The sequence below is a fragment of the Stenella coeruleoalba genome, assembly GCF_951394435.1.
Source record: "Stenella coeruleoalba genome assembly, chromosome: 7".
Classification (NCBI taxonomy): domain Eukaryota; kingdom Metazoa; phylum Chordata; class Mammalia; order Artiodactyla; family Delphinidae; genus Stenella; species Stenella coeruleoalba.
In genome coordinates, this window is record NC_137153.1 from 55,701,160 (window position 1) to 55,726,740 (window position 25,581).

Below are 25,581 nucleotides of genomic sequence, written 5' to 3' on the forward strand. Positions count from 1 at the left end.
ACCTACAACTGAGATTACTCTACCCAGCAAGGATCTCATTCAGATTCGATGGAGAAATTAAAGCCTTTACAGATAAGCAAAAGTTAAGAGAATTCAGCACCACCAAACCAGCTCTACAACAAATGCTAAAGGAACTTCTCTAGGCAGGAAACACAAGAGAAGGAAAGACCTACAAAAAAACCCCCAAAACAATTAAGAAAATGGTAATAGCAACATATATATTGATAATTACCTTAAATGTAAATGGATTAAATGCTCCAACCAAAAGACATAGACTGGCTGAATGGATACAAAAACAAGACCTGTACATATGTTGTCTACAAGAGACCCACTTCAGACCTAGAGACACATCCAGACTGAAAGTGAGGGGATGGAAAAAGATATCCCATGCAAATGGAAATCAAAAGAAAGCTGGAGTAGCAATTCTCATATCAGACAAAATTGACTTTAAAATAAAGACTATTACAAGAGACAAAGAAGGACACTACATAATGATCAAGGAATCAATCCAAAAAGAAGATACAACAATTGTAAATATGTATGCACCCAACATAGGAGCACCTCAATACATAAGGCAAATGCTAACAGCCATAAAAGGGGAAACTGACAGTAACACAATCGTAGTAGGGGACTTTAACACCCCACTTTCACCAAGGGACCAGGTTTTATACTCATAATCCGACCATCTTTTGTGCTGCCTGGCTTCCAATTTTGACCTTCCTTTCCATTTTAGACAGAATTTTATCAGTACACAGTTTTTTAAATAGAATGACAAGTACTAATGTTGTTGCTTTTCTTGTGAAAAATGATTTTGTCCTCAGCACCCTTTCTCAATCTAGGAATAACAACTTGGAGATGGAATTAAGACAGCTTCATTACTTTTTAGGAAATGAAAGCCTGCCTCTGCTCCATGTCAAATGCTTCAGGAAGATTTTCATTTCAGAACGAGGGTAACTTGATATGTTTGTATCCCATCCAAGGCCCAGGCTGGATTACATCTCATCTCGGAAACTGCTGAGAAACCTCTGGCCATTTTGGAAGGCTCAACCAGACACAATTTCACAGCCAGCTGAATTCAAATCAATAATTGCTGATATGAGCAAAGATTAGTATTCAGGATATTTGTGACTGGTCATGGAGTATTTTGAGCCAGTTTATCTCAAGGAAAGGCCTAGTAAAATATTCTATCACTGTCAGTTTCTACTACTTTAAAAGCATAAACTTCACAAATAGACTCTGCTTTGTTGTAATGCTGATAGAATATTAACATAAATACTACTATATATTTCTTTTTCTGAGAGAGATTTCAAACAAGTTTGGATGAAAACCTATATATATGTATATTTATGTGTATACATATATGTATATGTATGTAGATTATGTATATATACAAATACATATGTGAGTGTATATATGTGTGTGTGTGTGTGTGTGTGTGTGTGTGTATAAATCTTCCAGACACACTCTCTGAGAGAGTCTGGAAGATTTAAAGAGATTTTCTACTAGAAAGAGCCTGTCAGTCTGGTTTTCTTTTTTCCACTGTAATAATTTTCTTTTTAATAACAACTGTAGCAGCCAAACTCCTAAACCTAGGGGCCGCTCAATTAGGAAGAGAAGGCTGAAACTGGTAATTCCATTTCTTTTACAAAACAAAATTGGACAATAGGAGAATTGTATGCTGTAGAAACTGCAGTCATTTAAAAAAAATCATCTATTCCCATGTTTGCACTGACCGTCATTACTTCCATGGCCTTTGCACTGTATGGAGAGTTTGAAGACATTCTTCTATTTCTCCTCAAATGTGAAACTTAAGCCATTTACCTGGAGCTCTAAAACTGAAGCTCGTCTTCCTGGTTGCTGTTTTTTTCTAAGAAAGAAAAAATCTCCAGTGCAAAATAATCTATAAGCCAAGTACCAAGGAAAGCAGTGATGAGTCATCTCCTGGGACGTCCACACCCCTCCACTCCCCAAAACAGGCGTATTTGAAAAACCCCCTCAAATGAAATTCCTTCTTCTGCTCTTTTTGTGAATTCCTGACTTCCTGGTGAGCCAGTTAGAAGTTTCAGTTTCCGTTTCCATCTCATCTAACCCGAGCTCTGTCCAAACTGCAGCTCCCATCAGCCACACTTTCTGCAGCACAGGCAAATTTTGCTGCAATGCATTTACAAAACATCTGTAGAACTAATGAAACATCAGAGGCTCTGGAAAGCACATGTTGGGGTTTGGAATCAATGGAGAAAGAATTCCTGACAGAGAAAACACTCACTTTGTGATTCCCTGAGAAAACTGGAAAGTTAATAGATTAATATGGCTTAGAGTTTGCTGAACAAAAACCCCAAACTGCAATTGATAATAGAGAAGCTAGAAGAAATGACTTTCACTTCACGCCACAATCAAGCGTTTGGTTTTAGGAGAACTTTCCTAACTCTTCTTTGGTTGACCATGGTGCCATCTGAGCCAAGAAAGAAAATTTGCTGAAATGGTTCTGAATGAACTTCCAGAGGACTTTGGGTGTGTAACTTACGTTCCTTTCCGACGCTCATGATCGGGTCCTTTCTCTCTCAAGTGCCATTCAGATACTGCGGGATGAATGTTTGGAATCGAACTCTAAAACATTCTCTCTGACGCAATGTTATATTTTCTTCTTTCCTATATTCTTTTTTCTACTTTTGCGCACATTAAATTCCCTTTACCCAGAAAAAGTATTAGAATGATAAGCGCTTACTATCTCAATATTTTAATTTGCAATTATTTGATGTTGCATCCATGCACTATCAATTTGCAAGGCTACATGAAACCAAAAACAAGACTTTGTAGCTCTTTAGGGTGATCATTTTACATAACAATGATCTTCCCAGTTAGACTGTAAACTTGCTGAAGGCAGGAATTATGCTTTCTATTTTTGAACTACCTACTGTCGGCACTGCAATAATTCCTATGCATGCCGTTTAGAAGAAAATGTAATAGATGTGGACAAATATTTAAGAGAGGGTGAAAGGCTTCGGAAGTATGTTTTGTTTTAAATCTTAGATTACTCATTTACTTGTCATCTGTTTCTTAAAAATGTACATAGGATATGCAATAAGCACAGGAGTGGGGGCGGGAGGGGGGAGAGAGGGGGAAGAGAGAGAGAGAAATATCTAGTTACTTAAAATTTCCAAGTGGTCTCAAGTTCTGGGACTTTATTATTTTCTTCAGTGCAAATGCATACCACCACCCACCCTCCTCCACACTAGGAGATAAATTTTGTCAAAACACTGCACCTATGACTCAGATCCTTTTTTTTTTTTTTTTTTTTTTTTTTTTGCTGTACGCGGGCCTCTTACTGCTGTGGCCTCTCCCGTTGCGGAGCACAGGCTCCGGAAGCGCAGGCGCAGCGGCCATGGCTCACGGGCCCAGCTGCTCCGCAGCATGTGGGATCCTCCCGGACCGGGGCACGAACCCACGTCCCCTGCATCGGCAGGCGGACTCTCAACCACTGCGCCACCAGGGAAGCCCTCAGATCCATATTTGTTTTTTTTTTTTTTTTTGCGGTACGCGGGCCTCTCACTGTTGTGGCCTCTCCCGTTGTGGAGCACAGGCTCCGGACACGCAGGCTCAGCGGCCATGGCTCAGGGGCCCAGCCGCTCCGCGGCACGTGGGATCTTCCCACACCGGGGTACGAACCCGTGTCCCCTGCATCGGCAGGCGGACTCCCAACCACTGCGCCACCAGGGAAGCCCCTCAGATCCATTTTTAAAAGCAACAGCTCAATTACCATATCTCTGTATCTTCAACAGATAACATTCCCTCTAGTTTTAACCTGTAACTGTAGCTATAGGTAGCAGTTTGAATAACTGGAACAGGTTCACGAGTTTTGCAGGATGGCAGTAAATCATTTTGAGGGTCTACTTATGGTCCTGATGATCCTTTTCCATCATTAAAGTAAAGCAAACCAACCCGGCGTCCCAGCAATCCAGAAGCACCATAATTGCTTAATGTACATTCACGCCAATCATCAGCAGATTTCCTTCGCATCTATACCTGACTAAACACTCAAGGACAACACTCAACATGGGCCAGGAAGCCTTGTAAGCAAGGCATAGGTGGTAACCAGCAAGTTAACTTGCTGCTTTGAAATGACTGTCTCCCATCCACGTGTACCAATTTCAACAGCTCCCTATTCGATTCTCAGCGTCTCCCAGTAGGTATCAGCAGAGCTCACTACCGCATAGCCCTCTGCTTCTTGGCTTATGGAAGAACCTGTTGCTTTCTCATGGATCTTAAGTTCTAATCCCGCATGCTTATGTTTCCTTTATAATCTACTGAGGAAGTGAGATAAACAACAACAACAAAATATCTGACTGCTCAACATTCTCTGCATTTAATCAGATACCAAGTCTCATCACTTCCACTTCTGAAATGTCTCTCTTCCACTCCCACCCTCCCCAATCCCTACTTTCACTGCCTTAATTCTGGTTCCAGCATTTCATGCCTGGCGTTCTGCAATAGGCTTCCCATCTGATTTTTTGACCTCAGCCTCTCCACCCACCAGTCTGTCCTCCACACTGCTGCCAGTTACCTTTCTAGAATGCAGAGCTAAAGTTCACTCCCTAAGGGGGTTCTGTGGTTCCACTACCTGCCTAGAGCTGGTGGCATCAAGTAATAGATTTCAGATGGGCTGTGAGGACTCAGAAACTGTATGCAACATTTTTGGTGTATGTGTGTCATTATCAAGCTTCTGGCAAGAGGATCTCTAGCTTTCATCACGTTCTCCAAAAAAGGTTAAGAACCACCGAGTATAAGATAAAGTCCAAATTAGAGTGGCATACAACACCCTTCCTAACTTGACCCTAAATCAACGTTCTAGACTCATTTCTGTCGCTCCTGGTCACTCAGATCCTCAACACTCCAGTGACAGGACACTGCTGCTCAGTCAGACAAGCTGCTTGGGCACCTCTGATATTCTGTTCATGAGCCTACTGTTGCCTAGATTGCCTTCCTCTCCGTGTTCCTTGCATCCTTTTCTTTCTTCAACTTGTATACTTCTGCTCCTGCAGCTCCCACGCCATCTTCTAGTGCAATGTTCTCTAATCTCCAGGTAAAATCAATCACTGCCTCTCCTGTATACTCTGAACATATTGCTAGGACTTGATACGCATGGCTATTTTAGCATTTGTCAGCCACTGTACTGTAGTTACTTATTTATACATCTATCCCAAAGAATGGACAGTGTGTTTCTTAAGGGCCATGACAAAGATGAACATGCCTTTGTACCCCCAGTGCCTCGTAGAACACCGGACATGTAATCGGGTTCAGTGCATATTCATTGAATGAATAATTAACGCAAGGCAGGCCAGGACAAGTTGTAGTTGAGTGTCTAATTAACAACCGATGTCAGCTTTCCCTCTCATTTATACACATTCAGATTCTCTGAAGACAGAGGGGGAAAATATATATGCAGAAACTGCAGATAAGTAAGGAAATGGAAGAGGAAAAAAATTAATCTGACGCATGGAAGAAAAAGATGATCACATTCCTGCTTCTTCACGTGTCTTTTTACGCCAACTTGAAATTTACCCAAAATGTTAAAAGCTGATTAACCTGTCACATCTTGCCTTAATTTAGCCTAATTCAAATCCTAGATGCTTATCTGCCAAAGAATCCTCATCACTGAGTAAACAATAGCAGTCCTTCGGCAACACCTGGGAAGCAGCACTTTGTGGAGATGAGTGTGCTGGGTTGAGGAGGGAACAAGGATGGGTGGGTGAGGGAGTCCTGACTTGATCAAAGGCATAGGCCTCTACCAATAGAAAAGTAAAAAAAGATGAATTAAATTGTATTGTCATTAATTGAATTGTATTGTCATTAAATTGTATTTTCATTAATTAAAGTGTATTTTCATTAAACTGTGACAAAGGGAATTCCCTTTGACACCCCTAATTTCTAAAACAGGGCTTGATACAGAGATCAATGTTCAATGGATGTGTAGTGTTTAACTGACTTTTTTGTGAGCAATTTTAATTTTACAATGCATCACAGAACAGGTATGGATAATACTGATGGCAAAACTTCTAAAGAGGGACACAGGCTGAGGGTCAGGACTTGGCCATTGTGGGATTTGGGGCCAGATACTTTCTGAAACATCCCTAGCCATAAATATGTCTACAATTCTAAATGAGCATACTTACAAATAAATTTTCTAACTTGGCGATGAGACATGAACATTTGCTCAATTTAACTCAGGATTGCTATAAAAATTGTTTAAAAAATAAAAGATCTAAAATACGAAAATGTTGACAGTACTAAATTGCTAAATGAAATTCAAGTAGAGATGATCCTACAGCTTCAGCTGTTAAGAATCATTTCATTAAAAGTAATTCTTGAAACAAAGAATCTCTAACGGGGACTCCTTTACAATACAATTATCAGCATTCAGAACCTCTGTCAAATCATTGTGACTCCTGAATAATAATAAAAAATGCTAAACTATACACTGTATTTTTGTTGATAAATGTGTATTATTTAATTATTTAAAAATCACTAAGTACTGGTAAGCAAAAATTTCCCAAATGATGAGATAAAAGTTAGCTTTATATGATGGTTTTCAGTTTCTATATTGACTTATTTCCTATCCAGGTGGTAAAGAATAATGGTTTTTCATTTTATGCTGTTTCTACTAATGGCTATATCAGTAATTTTCATGACATAATTTATTTTGTATCAAAACAGAAACTGCTATTGTGGTTCTCTACGAGTATAACTTCTAGTGGTTATTTAAAAAGATATTCTGATTTCTAGATATATTTTCAACATATTATTAAGTCCTTTATCAGTAACAGTTGAGTCAGTAACCTTCATACAGCTTTCGTTGTCTTAACTACAGCAATGAGGGCAGACATTCCCTAGTGAAACGATGCTGTCTTTCATAAATAGCCTACAATTTTTCTGTAATATTGTAGGGAGTAGACTGTAGAATAGGTCCCTTATTTTAAATCACTGCAAGAAAGACTTTGGTTTTCTAAAAGGACTTGTCTTTCTCAGTCAGTTATAGTTTGTCATTATTTGTAAACAATACTGATCTACTTAAATTGAGATGGAATATAATATTGGTGATTAAAGACGTATATACCAGTTGTCTCTTTCTATCTCCCAGTCAAGTTCATGAAAAGTATTTGCGTTTCTGAGCTGGCTAAATTCCCTGTACTGTTAGCATTTTGAAATCATAGTTGAAAAATATCAATCAGTATTGTATACATGGGAAGTAATGCAGTCTTTCATTTGTAAATTAAATGACAATGTCTAGGAGCCATTAGTGAAACCTTTTATAAATGTTTATTAGCATATGAAACATAATATGGTTTTTGTGATTCTCGTGAGCACTTCTCTGACCCTCAATGCTTGATAAAGTAGAAGCAAATACAGTTTCCCTGAGAATTCATAAAACTTAATTTTTGCTTTCAATGTTGCAAGCATTTTGAGTCTGTCATTTTGTTTTCAGCAAGAGGAATTATTTTTCCTGCAGCGTCATTCAATGTTATTTAATGGTAGGGATGCAATGCAATGTATGCATTGCATTAATCACGGTTAGTAATGTGAAAAGTTAATAGGCTGATGCTTCAAGTAATGTTATAATCACTAAAATGCCTCAGGAATATATGAAAATGGATCTTGGCCACAGACAATATCAAGATTGCCGAGATGCACCACAGGCATCTTTTTTAAAGCCTGTTTTGTAATAAGCAGAGAAAGCGAAGGTGCTTAACCATGGTTTACTACCCCATTGGCCTCACAGCCTGTCTGTCTCTGGTGCTGGGCCTCAGAAATCAATTTCACACACGGCTGCTATCAGCATTCTTCGAGCCATTAAGACGAGAGCACTTTCTCCTCTTTTTATTAAAACAAGCTCACTTTTATCTCACGGCTCCAGCTTTGTGCTTTCCTGCCTTTACTTTCCACTTTGTTAGTGGTAAGCGTTAAATTGTCTTCTGCCTCCTTTCCTTTCACTTCTAGACTTCTTGAAAGGCTAATCCACGCGCACGGCACCCACTTCCTCAATACCCTCAATTTCTTTAACGCTTCGTCATCTGCCTTCTGCCCTGCCACTTGAGTGATGTGGCTCCTCTGAAATTCATCAGGAGCCTGTAACTCGCCACATCCGAGGACCTTCCCTCAGACCTTCCTGTGGGACGTGATCCCCTGGCTTTGCTGGCAGTGACTCCTGGCCGGTTCCTCCCCTACCTTTTCTTACTCACACTGACTAGTAAATGCCGGAATCCTCAAGATTCTTTCCTTGGGCCCCTGCTCTTCTTTCTACCCTCCTGTTGATCTCACCCACTCTCCCTTGCCTGCACTCTTCTCTTTGTAGATGAGAGACAAAAACGTCTCTACCCCAATCTCCAGGCTTCTGTTTCGACTCACCTGGACGCCTCCGTAGTACCTTAAACTCAACATGTCCAAAACCAAACTCAATATTTGGGTCCCCAATCCTTCCTTTAGCAGTCCTTCCTCTTAACCCAGTTACAGATATATAAACACTTCTATAAAACATTTCCCCTACCTTCAGCCTCTCCATTCTCCACCTCAACCCAGCCTACCCATCCACCCACACACATATACCCAAACAATTACCTGTACTAGATATTTTACTTTGGTGATGTACCTCCTTTCTGTTCCCTCTTTTCCATTCCAGCTGCCAGCACCCTAAATCAGATTCTTCTTACTGTCATCTATATAATACACAATTGGTACCTCAGTCTGCTTCCAGTCTGGCAGATCAGTTCCCCTGCAGCGTGGCTCTCCGTGTGTCAGAACAGCCAAAGACAAGGTTGGAATGGTGGTCTGGGAGAGAGCCTTGAGTTCCAGCTGAGGGATTGCGCCTTAAGTAGACTGACAGCTGAAGCCAATGAAGGCTTTTGAGCAGGGCATGATATGATGGGAGTTTTACAGTTTTCAAAGTGCTTACACATATTTGTTTGATCCTTATAATATCCCTATAGCAGGCATAGCAGGGTTATGGGCATTTTAGAAAAAAAGAGACTACTAAGGTTGGCAGATAGAGAGTGCTATAAAAAGGATAAGAGAGAAATCCACCTTACAACCACTTCCCCAACAGGTAAGAGGACTTTAGAATCTCTTTATGTCTAAGTAAGTGGGATAAGGAGAGATAAGAGTCAGTCAGTCATCTGGACAGGAATTAAACTTAGCTGTTTGAGGAAAGCTGGGGAACATAAGATCAGATACTTAATCTATTACAGTGGCCATCCAGAAAAAGAAAATAAAGAAAATAAAAGATTATATGACTAGTATATGCAGAAGACTGGATACCCTCAGAGCATCTGGGTTTTTAAAATTTTATTTCTTCAAATCGGGCTCAGAAAGGTTCTAATTTCTATCTTGTACAAAATGTGCATGGTTCCTATTTCTGAATAAAAAATTTATGCATTCAAATGGCTGACAGATTAGACTTCAGCTTACACTACACCCTATTAACTGGAAGAGTTCCAGGTCTCTTTGTGCATGCTACCTAACATAATAGGAAAATCATCTTCCTATTATACATCATAATCCTCCCTTTCTCTTTTTCTTTGTGTCTCCCTCACATACACACACGTATTTACAATTTACAAAGTGCATTCACGTCAACTGTATGAGTTATTGGAACTGGTATAGCATCTCTGTTTTAGGGAAGAGGGTCTCCTAAGATTTTTTTTTTTTTGAGGTGGAGAGGGTTCTATAAAATATCTTCAAATAAGAGACAAATCCCCTAACAGGTGAGAGGTGTTTAGAATCTTTTAAATATGCAGTTGGATCAATGGCTATCAACTCTGACTGCATACTCGAATTACCTGGGAACTCAAGAAAAATCGCCCATGTCTACCCCAGACCACCTGAATCTGAATCTCTTGTGTGAGGGAGCCTGGAGGCTGCCCAGACATTTTTAGTTCTCAGTTCCTACAGTGATTTGGATGCGGGGGGTGGGGGGGTGGGTTAGAACCCTGAACTAGGCAAGCGTTTACAAGTGAACTCACAGCGTGACTTTTTTGAACCTACCTTTATCCTTATTCTGTTTTATACTCCCTGGTTTCAACAGACTCCAGACCTCCCCCTGCTCATTAAAAAGGAATCTTAGTTTTTCTTCTCAGTCCTATTCTTTGAGATAACATGGGAGACTCGAGTTACCAAACAAAGCTGTCAGCTGCCCTGAATCTAGGAAAAGATGAGATTGGTTTCTGGGAATGAGATAGAAAATTTCAGCCTTGTAGGAAGGGAGTCATGACACGTGATGTTTATTGGGCACTTGCTACATGTGTTAGGCATTGGGCTGAGTAGGTTGCATGGCTCATTTGATTAAATTTCACAATAATCCTTTGAGGTAGATGCTGTTGTTGGTCCCTGTTTTGCAGATAAGGAAACTGAGACACAGAAAATAACAGGAAGGTTACACTGGTGGAGCCAGGACTCGAGTCCAGGCAGTCGGGCTCAAGAATTCCTGCTCTCAACAAACTCGTGTTTATCAGGATCACCTGGAGAGCTAAAAACGCATACACAGAGGCCCAGGCCGGTTGAAGTAAGCAAGAGAATCCTGGGCCGTCATAATTTTAATAGGTGCTCAGCTGATTCTGATATTGACCAAAGATCAGCAACTACCACATTATACTATATTGCTTACAGGTGAAAATACTGAGGCACATTTAGATGAAGAAGAAAAGAGATCTTCGGTAAGGGGGTTTGACCTTTGTATGGGACAGAAGTAAGTTGAGCTTAAGGTACAAACTCTCAATGTCTCACACTGGCAAGCAAAGACAGGAGCCGTCTGCATCAGAGGATTGTGAACGGGAGGAGAGGGTCGGGAGTCCATAATCCTATTTCTGTCACTGAATCTCAAGCTTTGCTCCCATCATTCGGACACTGGAAAGACCCTGGCACACCCTTCCACCGAATCCAAGATGACACAGATTGAAGTCACATTATTTTATGTACCATTAAGAATAAGAAAAGAGCCACCCATTAAACAGTGACCTGCTGTCAATGATAAGACGCGTCAAAGTTTCTAAAATCAGAAAAATTATGTATCTTAGGATCCATGAAATACGGTACAAGCAGTGAACTCTGAAGAATTTGGTTCTGAAACCGTGGAAATCACTCAGCAAGTTGGGGAGGCTCCTGCTGACAGTCCAAATAACATAGTTCCAACAACAGGGAAAATATTCTGTGCTGCATATTTTAATATCATTTGTTTGCTATAAGAATTGAGTACGTGTACACTAAACGTAGAGGAATTCATGCCACCTTTTAGGTTTTAGTACTCAGTTTTCCTATCTATACGAGGATGTGGTAAGGCTTCTCTGAGATGACATATAGAAACAAGTAGCACAGTACCTAGCACACAGGAAGACACGAAAAATCACATTTTCCCCCTTTGCTAAGTCTGACGAGATTTCTGTGTTGTTTGCAGTCAAGTTGGGGGAAGAAGGAAGGAAAGGAAAAGTGGTAAATGTCGAAAATTAGAATGAAAGTCAGAAGGACCATACGTTTTAAAACATAAATACCTGTTTGATGCTGTTCCAGAGTAAGTCTACTTTATGTTATGAGGCCAAGCTATAATCAATTCTGTACTAACGCTGAGTAAATTGGAGACTATTCCTAATTAGGAGAAGAAGAAATGATATACCCACAGGATTCCAATGGCTGATTAAAAATCTGATACCTTAGCAACTGGATTCATAAAGAAAAAATATAAAGAATATAATTATGTGACATTTAACTCACACTTTCTTTAATAAAACTTGTGGGTTATTTTGTTCAGTCGCATTATGCTTTTAGTACAAAATGATGAATTGATGAATTTCAGATATGGCTTGATTTTTTTCCTGAAGACCACGATTACTATTCCATCAGAGCAGCTAACTTAAATTTAGACACTGAATGCAGCATCTTTTACTGGAGTTTCAGTTGCTTTCAAAGGGAACTCCGCATGTGGAGCCCATTTTAGATAATGTGGAGCGCTGCAAGAATTAGGGCAAAGATATTTGCTGGCTTCCCGTGGAAAGATTCATGACTGTGACATGAATAAGAGTTGAATAAAGCACTGTCTGGTGAGAAATCAGATAAATAACCACAAGTGGGAAAACACTGCCGTCTCTGAGGACAATAATCACCCCAAAGTACAAAAATGACTCCCCACGACGGCCTTTGTGTTACGTGAGGTCATACAGCTTTCCAAAAAGTGCAGGAGTGCCCCTTTGAAATAGCCTCTATGTATTTGGAAAGGTTCACTGAGAGTGAATAAAGGGTTAAGTCACAGCAGTGTGGCAGTCTCTTCAGAAAGGTTGAGCCTGAATTCTCTCTTTCCTGAGAGAATGACAGAAAGTTCTTCAGGTTTTAAAGACGGAGACATTTGTTACTCCAGAAGGCCTTTTATAATTTAGTAAAAAAAAAAAAAAAAAAAAAATCTCTGACTGTAGGGAAGGGATTGAACAGGGAAGCCTCGAATACAATTATTCACTCCTTCGCGCATTCCTTCTGCATACAATTGAGCACCTACTCAGTGCCAGGGTACAGGCTGTCTGCTGAGCAGGGGGACCTAAAGAGTACACAGCTGGTGCTATAAGAGCCTCTGAGCCCAGAGGACCACAGGGCTTTTTCCTGCAAGTGACTATGTAGCCGTATAGGGGGATCTTTCCCCCTCTTTTCCATCACTGGGGCTGCTGCCGTCTTCATGGTTTCTCACTATCAGTGGTGTCATAATCAAAGGGCCTTCCAGCCTCCATTCTCGGGGTCTCTCCATTCTGTGAGGCCAGCACAGCTGTCTTTCTAAAACACAAACTTGGACCAAAGCTCCCAGGCCTGGCATGCCAGGCCCTGCAGGAGCTGTTATGCTCTAGCCACTGGGATTCACTCACGGCTCCTTGGACTCAACTTTTTTTCCTTCTTCTGTGCCTCTGCCCGTGCAGGTCCCTTTGCCTAATGCCCCCTTTCCCTCTCTTGTCTACCTGGTGAACCTCCATTGATCTCCTAAGGCTCACTTTAAATGTCCCATCTTTTAAGTCACCCTCACTGACCCACCTAGAGGCCGAGCGATTCTCTGCCTAGCACAGAGCCTGGGGCACTGCAGCAAATAAATGCCAAATTCCTTCTCTCATTTTCTTCCTTGTGCTGCTGTGGCATCTTATATCCTCCACTCGGCCTCAGTCTGTGTTACTTTTTTTAAAATAAATTTACTTATTTTATTTATTTATTTTTGGCTGCATTGGGTCTTCCTTGCTGCACGCGGGCTTCTCGTTGCGGCGAGCGGGGGCTACTCTTCATTGCGGTGCGCGGGCTTCTCATGGCGGTGCCTTCTCTTGTTGCAGAGCACGGGCTCTAGGCACGCGGGCTTCAATAGTTGTGGCTCGCGGGGTCTAGAGCGCAGGCTCAGTAGTTGTGGTGCACGGGCTTAGTTGCTCTGCGGCATGTGCGATCTTCGCAGACCAGGGCTCGAAGCCGTGTCCCCTGCATTGCAGGCGGATCGTTAACCACTGCGCCACCAGGGAAACCCTGTGTTATCTTTTTAAAACTTTGTTTAGAATCTGTGAGCGTCCTCGGGGGCGGGGCTGTGTCTCGTTCATCTCTGTGTCCCAGGGAAATTGTCTGGCTTAGAGCAGGTCAGTCTAACAAAATTTTTCACTGATATGAAGAATAAGGAGAGCAATAAGGTCCCTGGTTAGTTTTCCATAGAGTTAAATGTGTTTAGTTTCTCTTCTGAAATTATATACTTGAAACTTTGGGCTTATTCAAATAACCTTTCATTTCTTGCACCGCTGGTGAAACAAAATGGCATTGTTGGGACAAGAGTGAACCCTGCCTGTGTTCAAAGCTGCACTCCGTCACTACTAGCTGAGTAACCAAAAGCAAGTTATGTAATTACTCTGTGTCTCAGTTTCCTCATCTGTAAAATGGGAAAAATAATTATAACTACTTCCTAGGGTTGTTAGGACAATTAGATAACTTAATATATGTAAAGTACATCTCACATTGAAGCAGGCACTCTCTATACTATTAACTATTATTACTTCAGTTATGAAACAGGTGATAGAACTTTATTTTATTAATGTCCCTACCTAATAAAATTAAAACATTAGAAACTTTGTTTTCCATACTTCCCGCCTGCCTGCAAACACAATCTTATTTCTTTTTGAAATTTTAATGGTCTACGACATCCAAGGTCTGGGAATCACTTCTTTCAATTATCTAGAACTCTAAAATGGACATAAAGGACTGGGTTTGAGTCCCAGCACCACCAAACTGAAGTTAGCAAATTTAGCAAACTACCAGGGGTAAGAATGCCTGCCTTGGACTAAGGCAGGTTAGGACTGGTCATAGGGACATGGCAGAGGTGTTGGAAAATCAGAATCCCTCCTAGCAGAGAACTGAGAACATGCTGACTGGTTGCCAGGTGATGCTCAAAGGTTTCTAAAGGTCCTTCATACTAATGGTTTCCATAGAGCAAGCTAAACGTTTTGAGGAAAAACCTACTGTAATTAGTGCTCTATATGCTGTTGACTGGTCTTTTATTCACTTGAATGAGGGGCTGGTGTAAAGGTTTCCCTGCTTGAGCATATTTCTAAGATGGAAAAGACAGGTGTTTATGTATCAAATAAACAGAGACCAAGTAATACACTCATTAAGCTTTGGTTTCAGTATGACTAAAAAAGAGGATTCCAACAAAAAAAGAAAAAAAAGGCATAGCTCAAAGAAGTGATCTTAAATATAAATCTTCAGAGTTTTAGAGTTTTTCTAACACATTCTTTCTGGAATCACTATAAATAGTGAATTAATGTGTCTATTTCTTTAGGCAGAGATGCCCTTACATAAGCAATAGTTAAGTATACAGTTTAAAGAAAATTATATCATGACAGCAACATAAAACCAATGGAACGTACTGGCCAGTTAATGCCTGTCTTCCCCAATCCCGATCTCAAATCCTTTCTGATGTTACACGTAGAAAGACCCAGCTTTAGAACCATGTCTGTTTTGTTCAACACAGTATACCCTGTACCCTGCACAGGGCCCGATATACAGCAGGATCTCAATGAATATACTATTTTGCACTGGGGGATGGGAAGGAAGCTAACACTTCTTGGAGACCTACTATGTGCAAGGTCCCCCATGAAGTCTTTTTCACATCACCATTTTGTATTTCACATTCACACTGTTCATTGATATGGAAAGCAATAGAAATGAAGCTTATTGATATGTTGTAAGTCTAGGGTAAGACAAAAACTTTATAGACTTCAGTCCCCTCTTCTTGCCACGTCACCCCAATGTTTATAAACCAACAATGATCCTCGAGTTTTAACTCAAGATGATTTTCCATCAGCTTCATTGCTTCCTCGGTTTCCACTGCATGTGACATTTCAACATTTCAACCTTTCTCTACCAAGGCTGGCTCGGCTGACTCTTATACAAAGGTCCTCAGGGGCCATACAGTATAACAGAAAGAGAATGAACTCCTTCTCAAAGGAGTATGGACTCAAAGGAAAGAGATCCAGATTCCAAGCTCTGGATCCTACCTACTAGGTGTTCCTGGCAAATACGTCTCCAATCTCTTTGCAAACATTTATATGTTAAATTCAATTATCTGTGAAATCAAAGGGCTGGAATAGGTGATAAATTCATTTATTCAAACAACAAACTTATATTGAACATTTTCTGTAAATCAAACTCTTTGTCCGGTGCTGGAGATATAAAGATATCTAAGACAAAATAAAACCAAAGTCCTGCCTTCAAAGAGATCCCTCTCAACTGAGGTCACATTTTATGCCACCTCAAAGATTCTTTTTAATTTGAAAACACGATAAATCTATGTCCTGGGAACCCAAATGTCAATTAAGCTCACTCTGTAACAGTAATTTCAAAGCATGTTTGTTATCTTAGACCGGGTACAAGCCCCAAAGTAAAAGTGTATGGCACCTGGTCTGCAGAAGGACTTCCTATTATTTCCGTTACCCTTTTTCATTTCTGGTTCTACTGATGAAGTAGAGTATTTGAACAATACTCTGGCAGACTTCAAATGGTGAAGTGGGCTGAGAAATCAGACACCCTACCATACTTTACTAAGGGAACAAAGTGAGGTCTATTTATTTTATTGGACAGTTTGAATTTATTATAGGTTGCTCATAATTTCCTGTCTCATTTCTTTAGTGCTCTTGGAATTTATGTCAGGATGTCTTAGGTTATCACTCTCCTTCCCTCCATTGTCCTAACGTTTACGCCAACAGACTGAACTGACTTAGAGAAAGTCCCCGGACGAAAATTGAAGGAGAAAATACCCAAAAGTTTAGTTGGAGAAGGGCAGAACCTTTGGAAAAAAATCTGAAAAAGCAATGAAGATGAAAATGGAAACTCTGTGAAAGTTAATGTAGTGTAGAATTGGCGAACATACCACTTATTCCTTTAAACAAATAGAAGAAAGAACCCGCTTATGACGTGCACCCAAATAATTCACAGGTGGTGAAACCATTAGAGTCCTGCAATTTCTTGCTTCAGAAGTGGAATAAGTCTCCAGTATTATAAATGGCGTACGCTCACAGGCATGACTTCTCTGCTATTCCCTTTCTCTGAACTATCCCCCCCTTCCATGCACAGGCCTTTTGGGTTTTTTGTAATTAACTTATTTTAATAAGACCTTTAGATAAAAATCTAGTGAGGTAGGGAGATGCAACCTACTATACTAATTGCACTTACAGAATTATAATTCCAAATGGAATATGCTTATTTTTTGCCTGGATTTTGGTTATTATAAAATAAGCACAATGGAGTAGAAACTAGGTAAGATTGAAGCCTGCCATCAGGATGCCCCAATGATGCTGGGCAGATGAAAACTCCCTAGATGTTGGTCGCACACAGTTAATGATCATTCTCGCAATGATAAATATTTGCTTTGAGAAAAGTTTCTTCCCAAAGAATTTATCTTAACTAAGACACTGTTATAGTGTGTTCTGCTGCACGAATTGATATTCTGAACTATAGAAATCGGAAAAAAATTTAATGTTTGTTTGAAGTCAAATACTGACTGATAATATCCATGAAGATAATACACTGATAATCTGTGGGAAGCCATAATTTACATTTACACACAGATGAGAGGATTAAATCGCCACTACCTAAGCAGGAGGGGGAGAGCAAAATGAGCCATCTTGTGGGGTAATTGAAAGTAATTATATACATCACAAAACTATTCCCTACAGAAGAGTTTTTTGAAAATTAAAAAAAAAAAAAATTGACAACAGAATGTCCAGCAACCTTCCAAGCTCCTCACTGCAAGGACTGTGCCTTAAATTATCTTCCATGGAGCTTGGCTCTGTGTTGGGTATACAGTTGGTGATAGATAAGTGATTTTCACACGAATGAAAGTAATCCCTTGAAATTTTATAGTACTTTGGAGTTGACAAAACACTTCAACATCTAATGCTGTGTTTTCCTCTCAAGGTATCCTGGAGAGTTAGGAGAGATGGACAATCGTGCATGGATGAAGAGACAACAGCTTCGGCGAGTTATGTGACTGGGCCACGATCATAGGGCTGGAATCAGTGTTAGAGCCCAGATGGCCACACTCTAAAACCGGGGCTCTTTCCTGACACCTGGACACCTCCTAGAAAAAAGTATCAAAGATGATTGAGACTAGATATACTCAAGAAGTGTGTCTTACTTTATAAGTTCTGTTTGTTTGTGTGTGTGTGTGTGTGTGTGTGTGTGTGTGTGTGTGTGCGCGCGCGCGCGCGCGCGTGTATGAGTCTGTTCCCCTCTCTGTCACTTGTTCACTCCTTTATCTTCTGACATCTCTGGAGCTGCATTGGTGTTGTGCCTCAGTTTCTGCTTCTTGGTATCCTTTTCTGTTTTCTTTGCCTTCCCCTTGGGTCTGTGTGGTTCTGTGTCCTTGGCCAGGTTGTGTGGTCCTGTTCCGCTCCATGGGATTCCAACTGTTTACCACAGCCCTGCCTTTTCCACCCCCCTTATTTCTTACTGCTCCACCTACTCCTGGATTTTGTTTGAAAAAAGGATTTTTCCACATACCTGCAAGTACTTAGAGAACTCTAGGTATACAATAAGTTGCAAACCACAAAGACTAAACCACCATTAGGGTGACATGGCATGTCCTTATTTTAATTTTTTCATATAATAAATGGAAAGTGGTATTGGTACTTACTTATAAGCATTCATTTCATCTAAATGTGAAGCAATGTTATTTAAAAAGGTTTTCAGTATGACAAAGAACACCTTCCCGCAACTATCAGTGTTTTAACACAACGGGGGTTTATTGCTTGCTCGTGGTTAAGTGAATGTTCACAAATGTAATTCTGTGAGACTGGCTGGCATGGCGGTGTGGGGCTCTGCTCCATGCAGCCATTCAGGGATGAGGCCTTCCATTCGGTGGCTTGACTATTTCCTAGAGTCTTGAAGTTCTTTACTGGATTCTCTGCATCCAGCAGGTGTATAAAGAGAGTTCTTGCTTACTTGGAGGATTATGTGGGAGATGTCAGGCCTAGAAGTGCCTTATGTCACTTCTAACGACATTCCATTGACCAGAACTCAATCATACTGCACCAACTAATTACAGAGAAAACTGTGAAATAAAGTTTACCTTCGTGCCCAGTAGTAAAGAGAAATGAATTTTTGGTGAATCCACAACATTATCTCTGCTATAATGAGAAACCTTCCAATTTTATAAAATTGTGGCTAATATAAGTATCATTTTCTTCCTGAGGACAAATTTTGTAAAAGGAAAAAATACTTGAGAACTAAATGGATTTAAAAAAAAGATATGAAACCTGCAAAATTCATTCTAATTAACAATGGCAGAAAGGATCTGCATTCAATTGTTTTTCATTGTGTGGAGAGAAAGAAAAACAGAGTATGTATCTTCTCTTTTGAATGTATTAGGCTTATTGATTTGGTCTTACTAAAACCAGAATTGGTGAAATGCTCCACATGTGAAATGGATGTTCACATGTTCCCCTTGCTACTTGTGCTTTACCCTTTTCTTATATTTTCTTACCAAGTCATTCCTATTCATCCATTTATTCATTCATTCAACAACATTTACTGAGACCAGGCATTCTGATAAAGGTAGGAGAAACACGTCACTCCCTCTGCTGTCACCCACAACCTTGTTGACTAGACAAAAACCTAAGTACAGTATGAGAAATAAATACAAGGAAGAATTAGAAGAAATTACATTTAAAAATATTGTCAAGAATACAGTGAATTATGTACGCCTCTGACAAACAACTACTAAATACTGACTATACACTGGTGGAATTTAGGGTGGGGTATTTTCTTCAAATAAAGGTTACAATAGTTACTGAGATAAGATATATTTCTATGACTGGAAGAGAGACTATTAACAAGTACAGGAAACTATTCAAACTGATTTAGAAATACTGAGCTTCTGGAAATACAACAAACAAAAAGCCAGAGGTCACTGTTGTCTGCAGACTACTACCATTGGGACATCTACACACAGCCAGAAAACGTCTAACTGCCCTACATGCTGGGTGCTCCCAGTTAGCAAAGTCCCTGGGAGAAGAAACCAGAACAGTTACGCTTTATTCAACGTAGTTTTTAATCTTGAAGTTCAGGAATTGGGGAGATTTAGTCATTTATTTTTGAGCTCATGGAAAGAAGGGGTTGATAGCAACAGCATACCCAGTCAGCAAGCAGGTTCCCCACACAGCTCTGCTGGCCTATTTCAATTAGGATCCTTTCGGACTTACATCACCTCTGCTATGCCAGTCCTAAGCCGCTCATGGGCCAGTCCTGCCAATCAAGCCAAAATTCAACCACATGGTATGGCCTTTATGATGCAGACAGAAGATGACATGAACTTGTCTCATTCTGGTGAAAACACAGTTTGAAGCCAGCTCTCTAGATGAAGAAAATTAGTAAAAACAGCAAGACTCTCAAACTCGATTTAGACACATTTTCCTGTGATTATCTCAACATGCTTCACCAGTAGGTTATTCATGATGAGTCAAGGAATGCTCTCACTCGAGAAGAGACTATGGTCCTCCTGCTACAAAGAGGTCACTTCTGGGTCACTCTACCCAGGAGACCACAAGAAACAGTAGAATATGCACAAGGAGGGAAGGGTAGATTGAAACTTACAGAATTAGACCTGGAACCTAAAATAGACAAATTAAAAGCAGAGCTGCCACTTGACCAAAAAAACGAGATCTATACATGAAGTCAGAAAACCCCGAACCTGTGGAGAATTAGAGAATCATGTGAGTCTCTTTACATCCTTTGCTCTCTGAATTTAGTTCACAAATGGTTACGATGCCTGTATATACAACACATTCTACCGGGTTCTGGGGGAAATGCAGAAATTCACAGGACTCTGTGTTTTTTCCTGAATGAGTTTAAGATTATATTTTGCTTAAGCCATAATAAAGGGGAGAACCAAAATACCAAACCATGTTTCATGCAAACATAAATCCTGTGCAAAATGGACCAACAAACTGGGTTAAAAAAGGAGTAGCAAGGATGGGGGTTAACCACACTTCACTGATTAAAATTGCACATAAAATTGCACAATGTTATAAAGATATAAGAATGAACTCTGTGCACTCCTAAGTTTGAATAATAGCCTACCATGTGGTCTGCTAGAGATCTGCTTTCCATTTTATTCATACATATTGGTAAAGGGGGGCCAACATGTATTCACACTCCTATAAATGCACAAATACATTTATTTATTCATTCTTTCTTTCAAAAGTCTTTAATATATCCACAGAGTCTTTCAAGGAAAAACTTTCCTGGTGTAACAGGATTCTTTTGTAGTTCACTAGTGACCACTATTGGACATACTTCCCTCAACTTATATGAAGCCATAGAACTGGTTCACATGACAATAATAACGGGGCCCAGAAAGTCGTCCTGAAACGGACTGAAATGCTAAAAACAGGAGAAAATAAAAATGTAGCTGACCATGTCTAGACAAAAAAGTTACAAAACCATGAAGTAAATAATAAATAATGCTTAAAGAAATGCCTCATTATGTTCTCCAGATGTACATGAAATATCCTTAAGCTTGACTTAAAGACAATGTAGGCATAAGAGTAAGAAATTGATGTAAGCAGTTATAGAAAGGTGTTTGTGCATGCACATGGACGGACACACACACACACACACACACTTATTGGAGCAGGCCACAGTCTGCTGTAAATAAGGGATTTAACATTCATTCCACAAGCTAATGGTGCTTCTCGCCATCCAAGATAGATCCACTTGGATAATAGTGGAGGAGAGTGCCAGAGCGACCAAAGGAATGGGCTATTGTGTCTGACTAGTTTCCACATATAAATTAGTGCAGAGAAGAAAAAGAAATTCAACAGAAAAACACATGTACTTTATTATAATTCTGAGTGCTACCCTTGCAACCGCCACAATAGCAGGCGAAGCAGCTTAAAACCACTTAAAAGAAACAAAAAGCAAATGCAAATTTGATTAAATGCTTTTCTGACAAGAAGTGATTTGACTTCAAGTTTGGATGGACACATATGTCAATGGCCGGTCATGGTTTTTGCCACATTCCTTTTGAGCTAAACAATTGGGACAAAGGAGGGAGAAGGGAAAAGGGGAGCAGGGTGGGGAGATGGGGTAGGTTGGGTTATGTGGCTTACTTTGACCTGAATATCAGAATAAAATCTCTTGCTCAGCACTACTGTCCTACTGTGTCCAGAGTGAAAAAAAGAAGTCTACGATGTTTGAGCTTTGCATGAAAATGTGGGTGGTGACCAAAAATAGATATAAAAGACACAGGCACTTCATTGTCTCAGGAGTAATGCTCCAGTGGGAAAGGGTTTTGGTAAAACTGAGGGTGAACAGCATACAATATTTGTATACACTCAGGAACAAAGTCATGATACAGACGATTCTGCTATCAGTGATATGAAGGCTGTTTTGAAGTAGAAACTGGGCTTTGCCACTAAACAAACAGGCTGTTTTCCAAGTAAGTAAAAAGGAATCTTTAAAAATTGCTTAAATTAATTCTAAGAGTAGACAGACTCTTATAATGTATAAAACAATTATAGGAAAAACAAGCCACCCAGTTCAATTTCCTGATCCAGACAAAAGGTTGAGCTGAAAATGTCACACTTCCGGTTCTAAGTCAACTACTGATCAGGCTAGACGTCACTTTCTCTTGGGCCAATAATTTACTTTTGGCCCAAAAGCTAAATGGGACAGTGAATGAGCAAGTGTGACAAGTGCCCTTAATGCTGTACACATCTTTATTGGCCAAGATGAGGCAAAAAGCCTAAATACCTCCGACAAAGACTACAGACCAACCTGTGTCATTTCTTCCATCACTGCTAAACATTTTACAACCACAGTACAAAGCAAACAAGTTATTTTCTCTCCATTATTTCACCTTTGAGTTCAAATATAAGCTGTTTTCCTTATCTGTAGAATGGGTTTAAAGATGCTTTATTTGCAAGGTTATCGTGAAGATTCACTGTAATGCTTTTCAAACAACTGGCCTCGTGTTTGGCACATTCAGACACACAGTACATGGCAGGTACTACTAAAGCTGTTATTACTCTGCACAGGGATGTATCTTGGCGCTCACCAGGCAGTTCTTTCTTTTCTAGCCTAACTCTCAGAATCCAAATTCATTTAAATACAGGTATAAAGCAAACCTGGGTCTTATTTCCTTTTATCCTCATAATACAATTATTGTAATTTAAATGAAATGTTTTATGTTTCAAATCTGAAATAAGCAAACACTCCTTCTTATCCATAAGAGCGTCATTATATATTCAAACACATATATGAATATTCAAGATATCAAAGAGAAATATAATGCAATTTACCCAGTGGGTAGCAAAACAATCTATTCCTGAATGGGAAAGTTTTTCCAAAGTATAATGAGATCATACTTCTTTATGAAGATACCAAAAAAGTACTGTGTACCGGTAATTTGCTTCATGACGTAATTAAATGCGAAAATAACCCGTGCTTTTAAAAAAATACAAAGAGGGAAAGATGAGGCAAACCAATGGCGTGTATATAAGAAACACGTCCCATATGGAAAAAATGAGACACCTTTCATAAATTGCTTGCCCCACTCGTCATAAAGCACACCTAAACATTCTGCTTTTTATACTCCTCAGAACAGCTAAAAACGTACAGTCCATTCATACTTAAAGTTCAGTTTGCATTTAAATTTCTATGAGAACTTGAAAATATACTTCTATATTTACAGCTTTTGCAATGCAGCATTACGACTTCTTGGCTACAATGATGCAAATCAGAAGTGGAATTGTTAACATATTTAATCACTCTCTGATGATGAGCCTTCCTGGAGTTTTAAAATCTGTGCTTAAATAGCTTGCTCCCCTTCTTCAAAATTATAGTGCAGATCAAATTTGTCAGAGTCTAATCAGAACAAACATCCCTTCATCTTCGATGAATCAATGCAACCTGTACATGCGTTGCATTTTCCCCTTTTTCCCTTCTTGCCTGGTTACCTTCTGAGGAAGGGCTGGCTCTCCATACATGCGACAGGGAGAGCTACAAGCACGTTTGTTTGGACTCAGTGTGTGCAAATTTTGGAATCAAACCTTCAGATGAGGTTTACGAAGCTGCCTGCCCAGAACACTCTGGTTTTAAAAAAATGTGCATTGCTATTAATATTTTGAGTGTAGATTTTTTTTGGACAGTAAAGTTTCATTTTCTGCCCATAAAACCAAGTATGAGTCACAACGGAACATTTACTTCGAGTCAAAAATGCAGTGTGTGCTGACGTTCCAGAGCAGAGCATCTTATCACTGTGACTGTGGAAAGAAGCTGCACAAAAAGTCAGCACTTTCTTCTTCTTCAAAAGCAGATCTGACATCAAAGACCATAATCCTCAATTCATAAATACTAGCATTAACTTGTATCCGCAGATGACTTGCCGTAATTATGAGCTATAATCTGGGTTGGCCACAGAGAGGCTTTCATTCCCTCTTTTACCTGTTTCCCTAGCGCATGTGCGCAGAGGAAGGAGGACCCATAAAAGGTAGTGGGGGAAAGCCCCTCACAGCCCATCCTTCAAAAATATTCCAGGAACACTTCAGTGAGTGAGTTTGATTTCAGGACATCTGTTACCTAAATTCCAAGCATGCCCACCACCATTTATACAGCCCTCAGCTCACAAACTCCATGCAGTATGTCCCAAAGTTCATGTCTCAGTATGTCTCAGTATTCCTAGTTACCTCTAACGAATCCCACAAAGTCTTGCAGACTTTATTTTGCTTGGGAAGTTGGGGTTAAAATTCTGCAAGAAGCTTTTTTTTTTCTTTAAATCATGTAAATTATTTTACCTGGCGTTTGAAGAGAAAGATATACACAGGCACACACACTCACATACACACACGTACACACCACCACAACAGCACCCAGACTAAATGGCCATAGCGATGTATTGAAATGAAAAGGCATTTACCAGGAGCAGGAAAGCCAGAAAGAGGAGCGGTGTGCCAGGAGTTGCCCGACGGCAGCATTCCATGCTTGGATCCTTGCCGGAATCCGAATCGGACACTGAATAAGCTGCTAAGTGCTCCTCTGCCTGCTGTCACATCCAGTACTGGTGCTAACACTCCAGTCCTGCCTATCCGCTTCCATCAGCCCCGCTCACATTTCCTGACTGAGGGGTGGGTGGGTGGGTGGATGGGTGGGGGGTAAGCTGAATGGAATCTCTCTCGGAGCCGGCAGCCAGCCAATCAGGCTCCTGCTAATCAGACATGCTGAATAACAAAGCCAGGGGGACAGAGAAAGTGTAACAGTGCGAGCGAGAAAGGGAGGAAAGGACGAAAAAGAAACGAGAGCGGAGGAGCGCGCAGCAGAACCAGAAGAGAAATGCAAACGATGCAGAATTGCAAAAGATGAAGCAGAGCCCTGTGCTGTTAACTAACCTGGTTAGTTCTCTGTGAGATACATTTCTATTTGTGCCGTTTGCTTGTGCTGGTGCCTGTTGCTTTGTAAAGTACAGTAGCTCCCTGCGACTCTGTATTGTTCCATTCAGGAGAGAAACTTAATCCCTGTCAATATATAACATATGCCATAAAGGGAAAGAACCAGAGACAAAAACTGACTTAATGTGCCCTTTAAACGTGTTCTGTACAACTGCTCTATGCCTCTTCCATAAAGTTCCTCTTTATTTTCCCCCTTGACTTAGAAAAGGGAGACTGTATAAAATTTTGAAAGTTCCTCACTAAGCCTAAATAGAGGCATAAGTTACTTTGTGTAGTAACGACTTGATCTGAAGGAGAAGAAAAAAAGCAGGTTACTTCTTTGTAAAGTGACAATTTAAAATAGCCCAGGTTTACGAAAGCTCAAGGCACAATTAGAAATTTAGATCCCCTGTTTAAAAAGAAGCCCTTAGCAAAGACTCTTGAGATGTGTGGGGCTGAAATTTGGGGTTAAGGAACAGCCTGGTCTTGACACAGTGCCAACTCTCAACTATCGGCTTTAGCAGGAGGAGGGAAAGAAAGGGTGAATTAAATCCTCAGTTAATCCCTAAACCTTCTAACCAACAGTTTCAGCCTTCTCCTTATCCACGTCCTTTATCAGAGC

General features: G+C 40.2%; 1 protein-coding gene across 1 annotated transcript in view; it reads right to left on the reverse strand.

Moving 5' to 3' along the window:
- ADAMTSL1 (ADAMTS like 1) overlaps nt 1-25,100 on the reverse strand; it is a 468,040-nt gene extending 442,940 nt beyond the window's left edge. Inside the window, exon 1 of the mRNA XM_079927992.1 lies at nt 24,452-25,100. Coding sequence (XP_079784118.1) covers nt 24,452-24,514 — 63 coding nt within the window. The 5' untranslated portion in view covers nt 24,515-25,100. The remainder of the gene's footprint in view (nt 1-24,451) is intronic.
- Nucleotides 25,101-25,581: the final 481 nt, after the last annotated feature.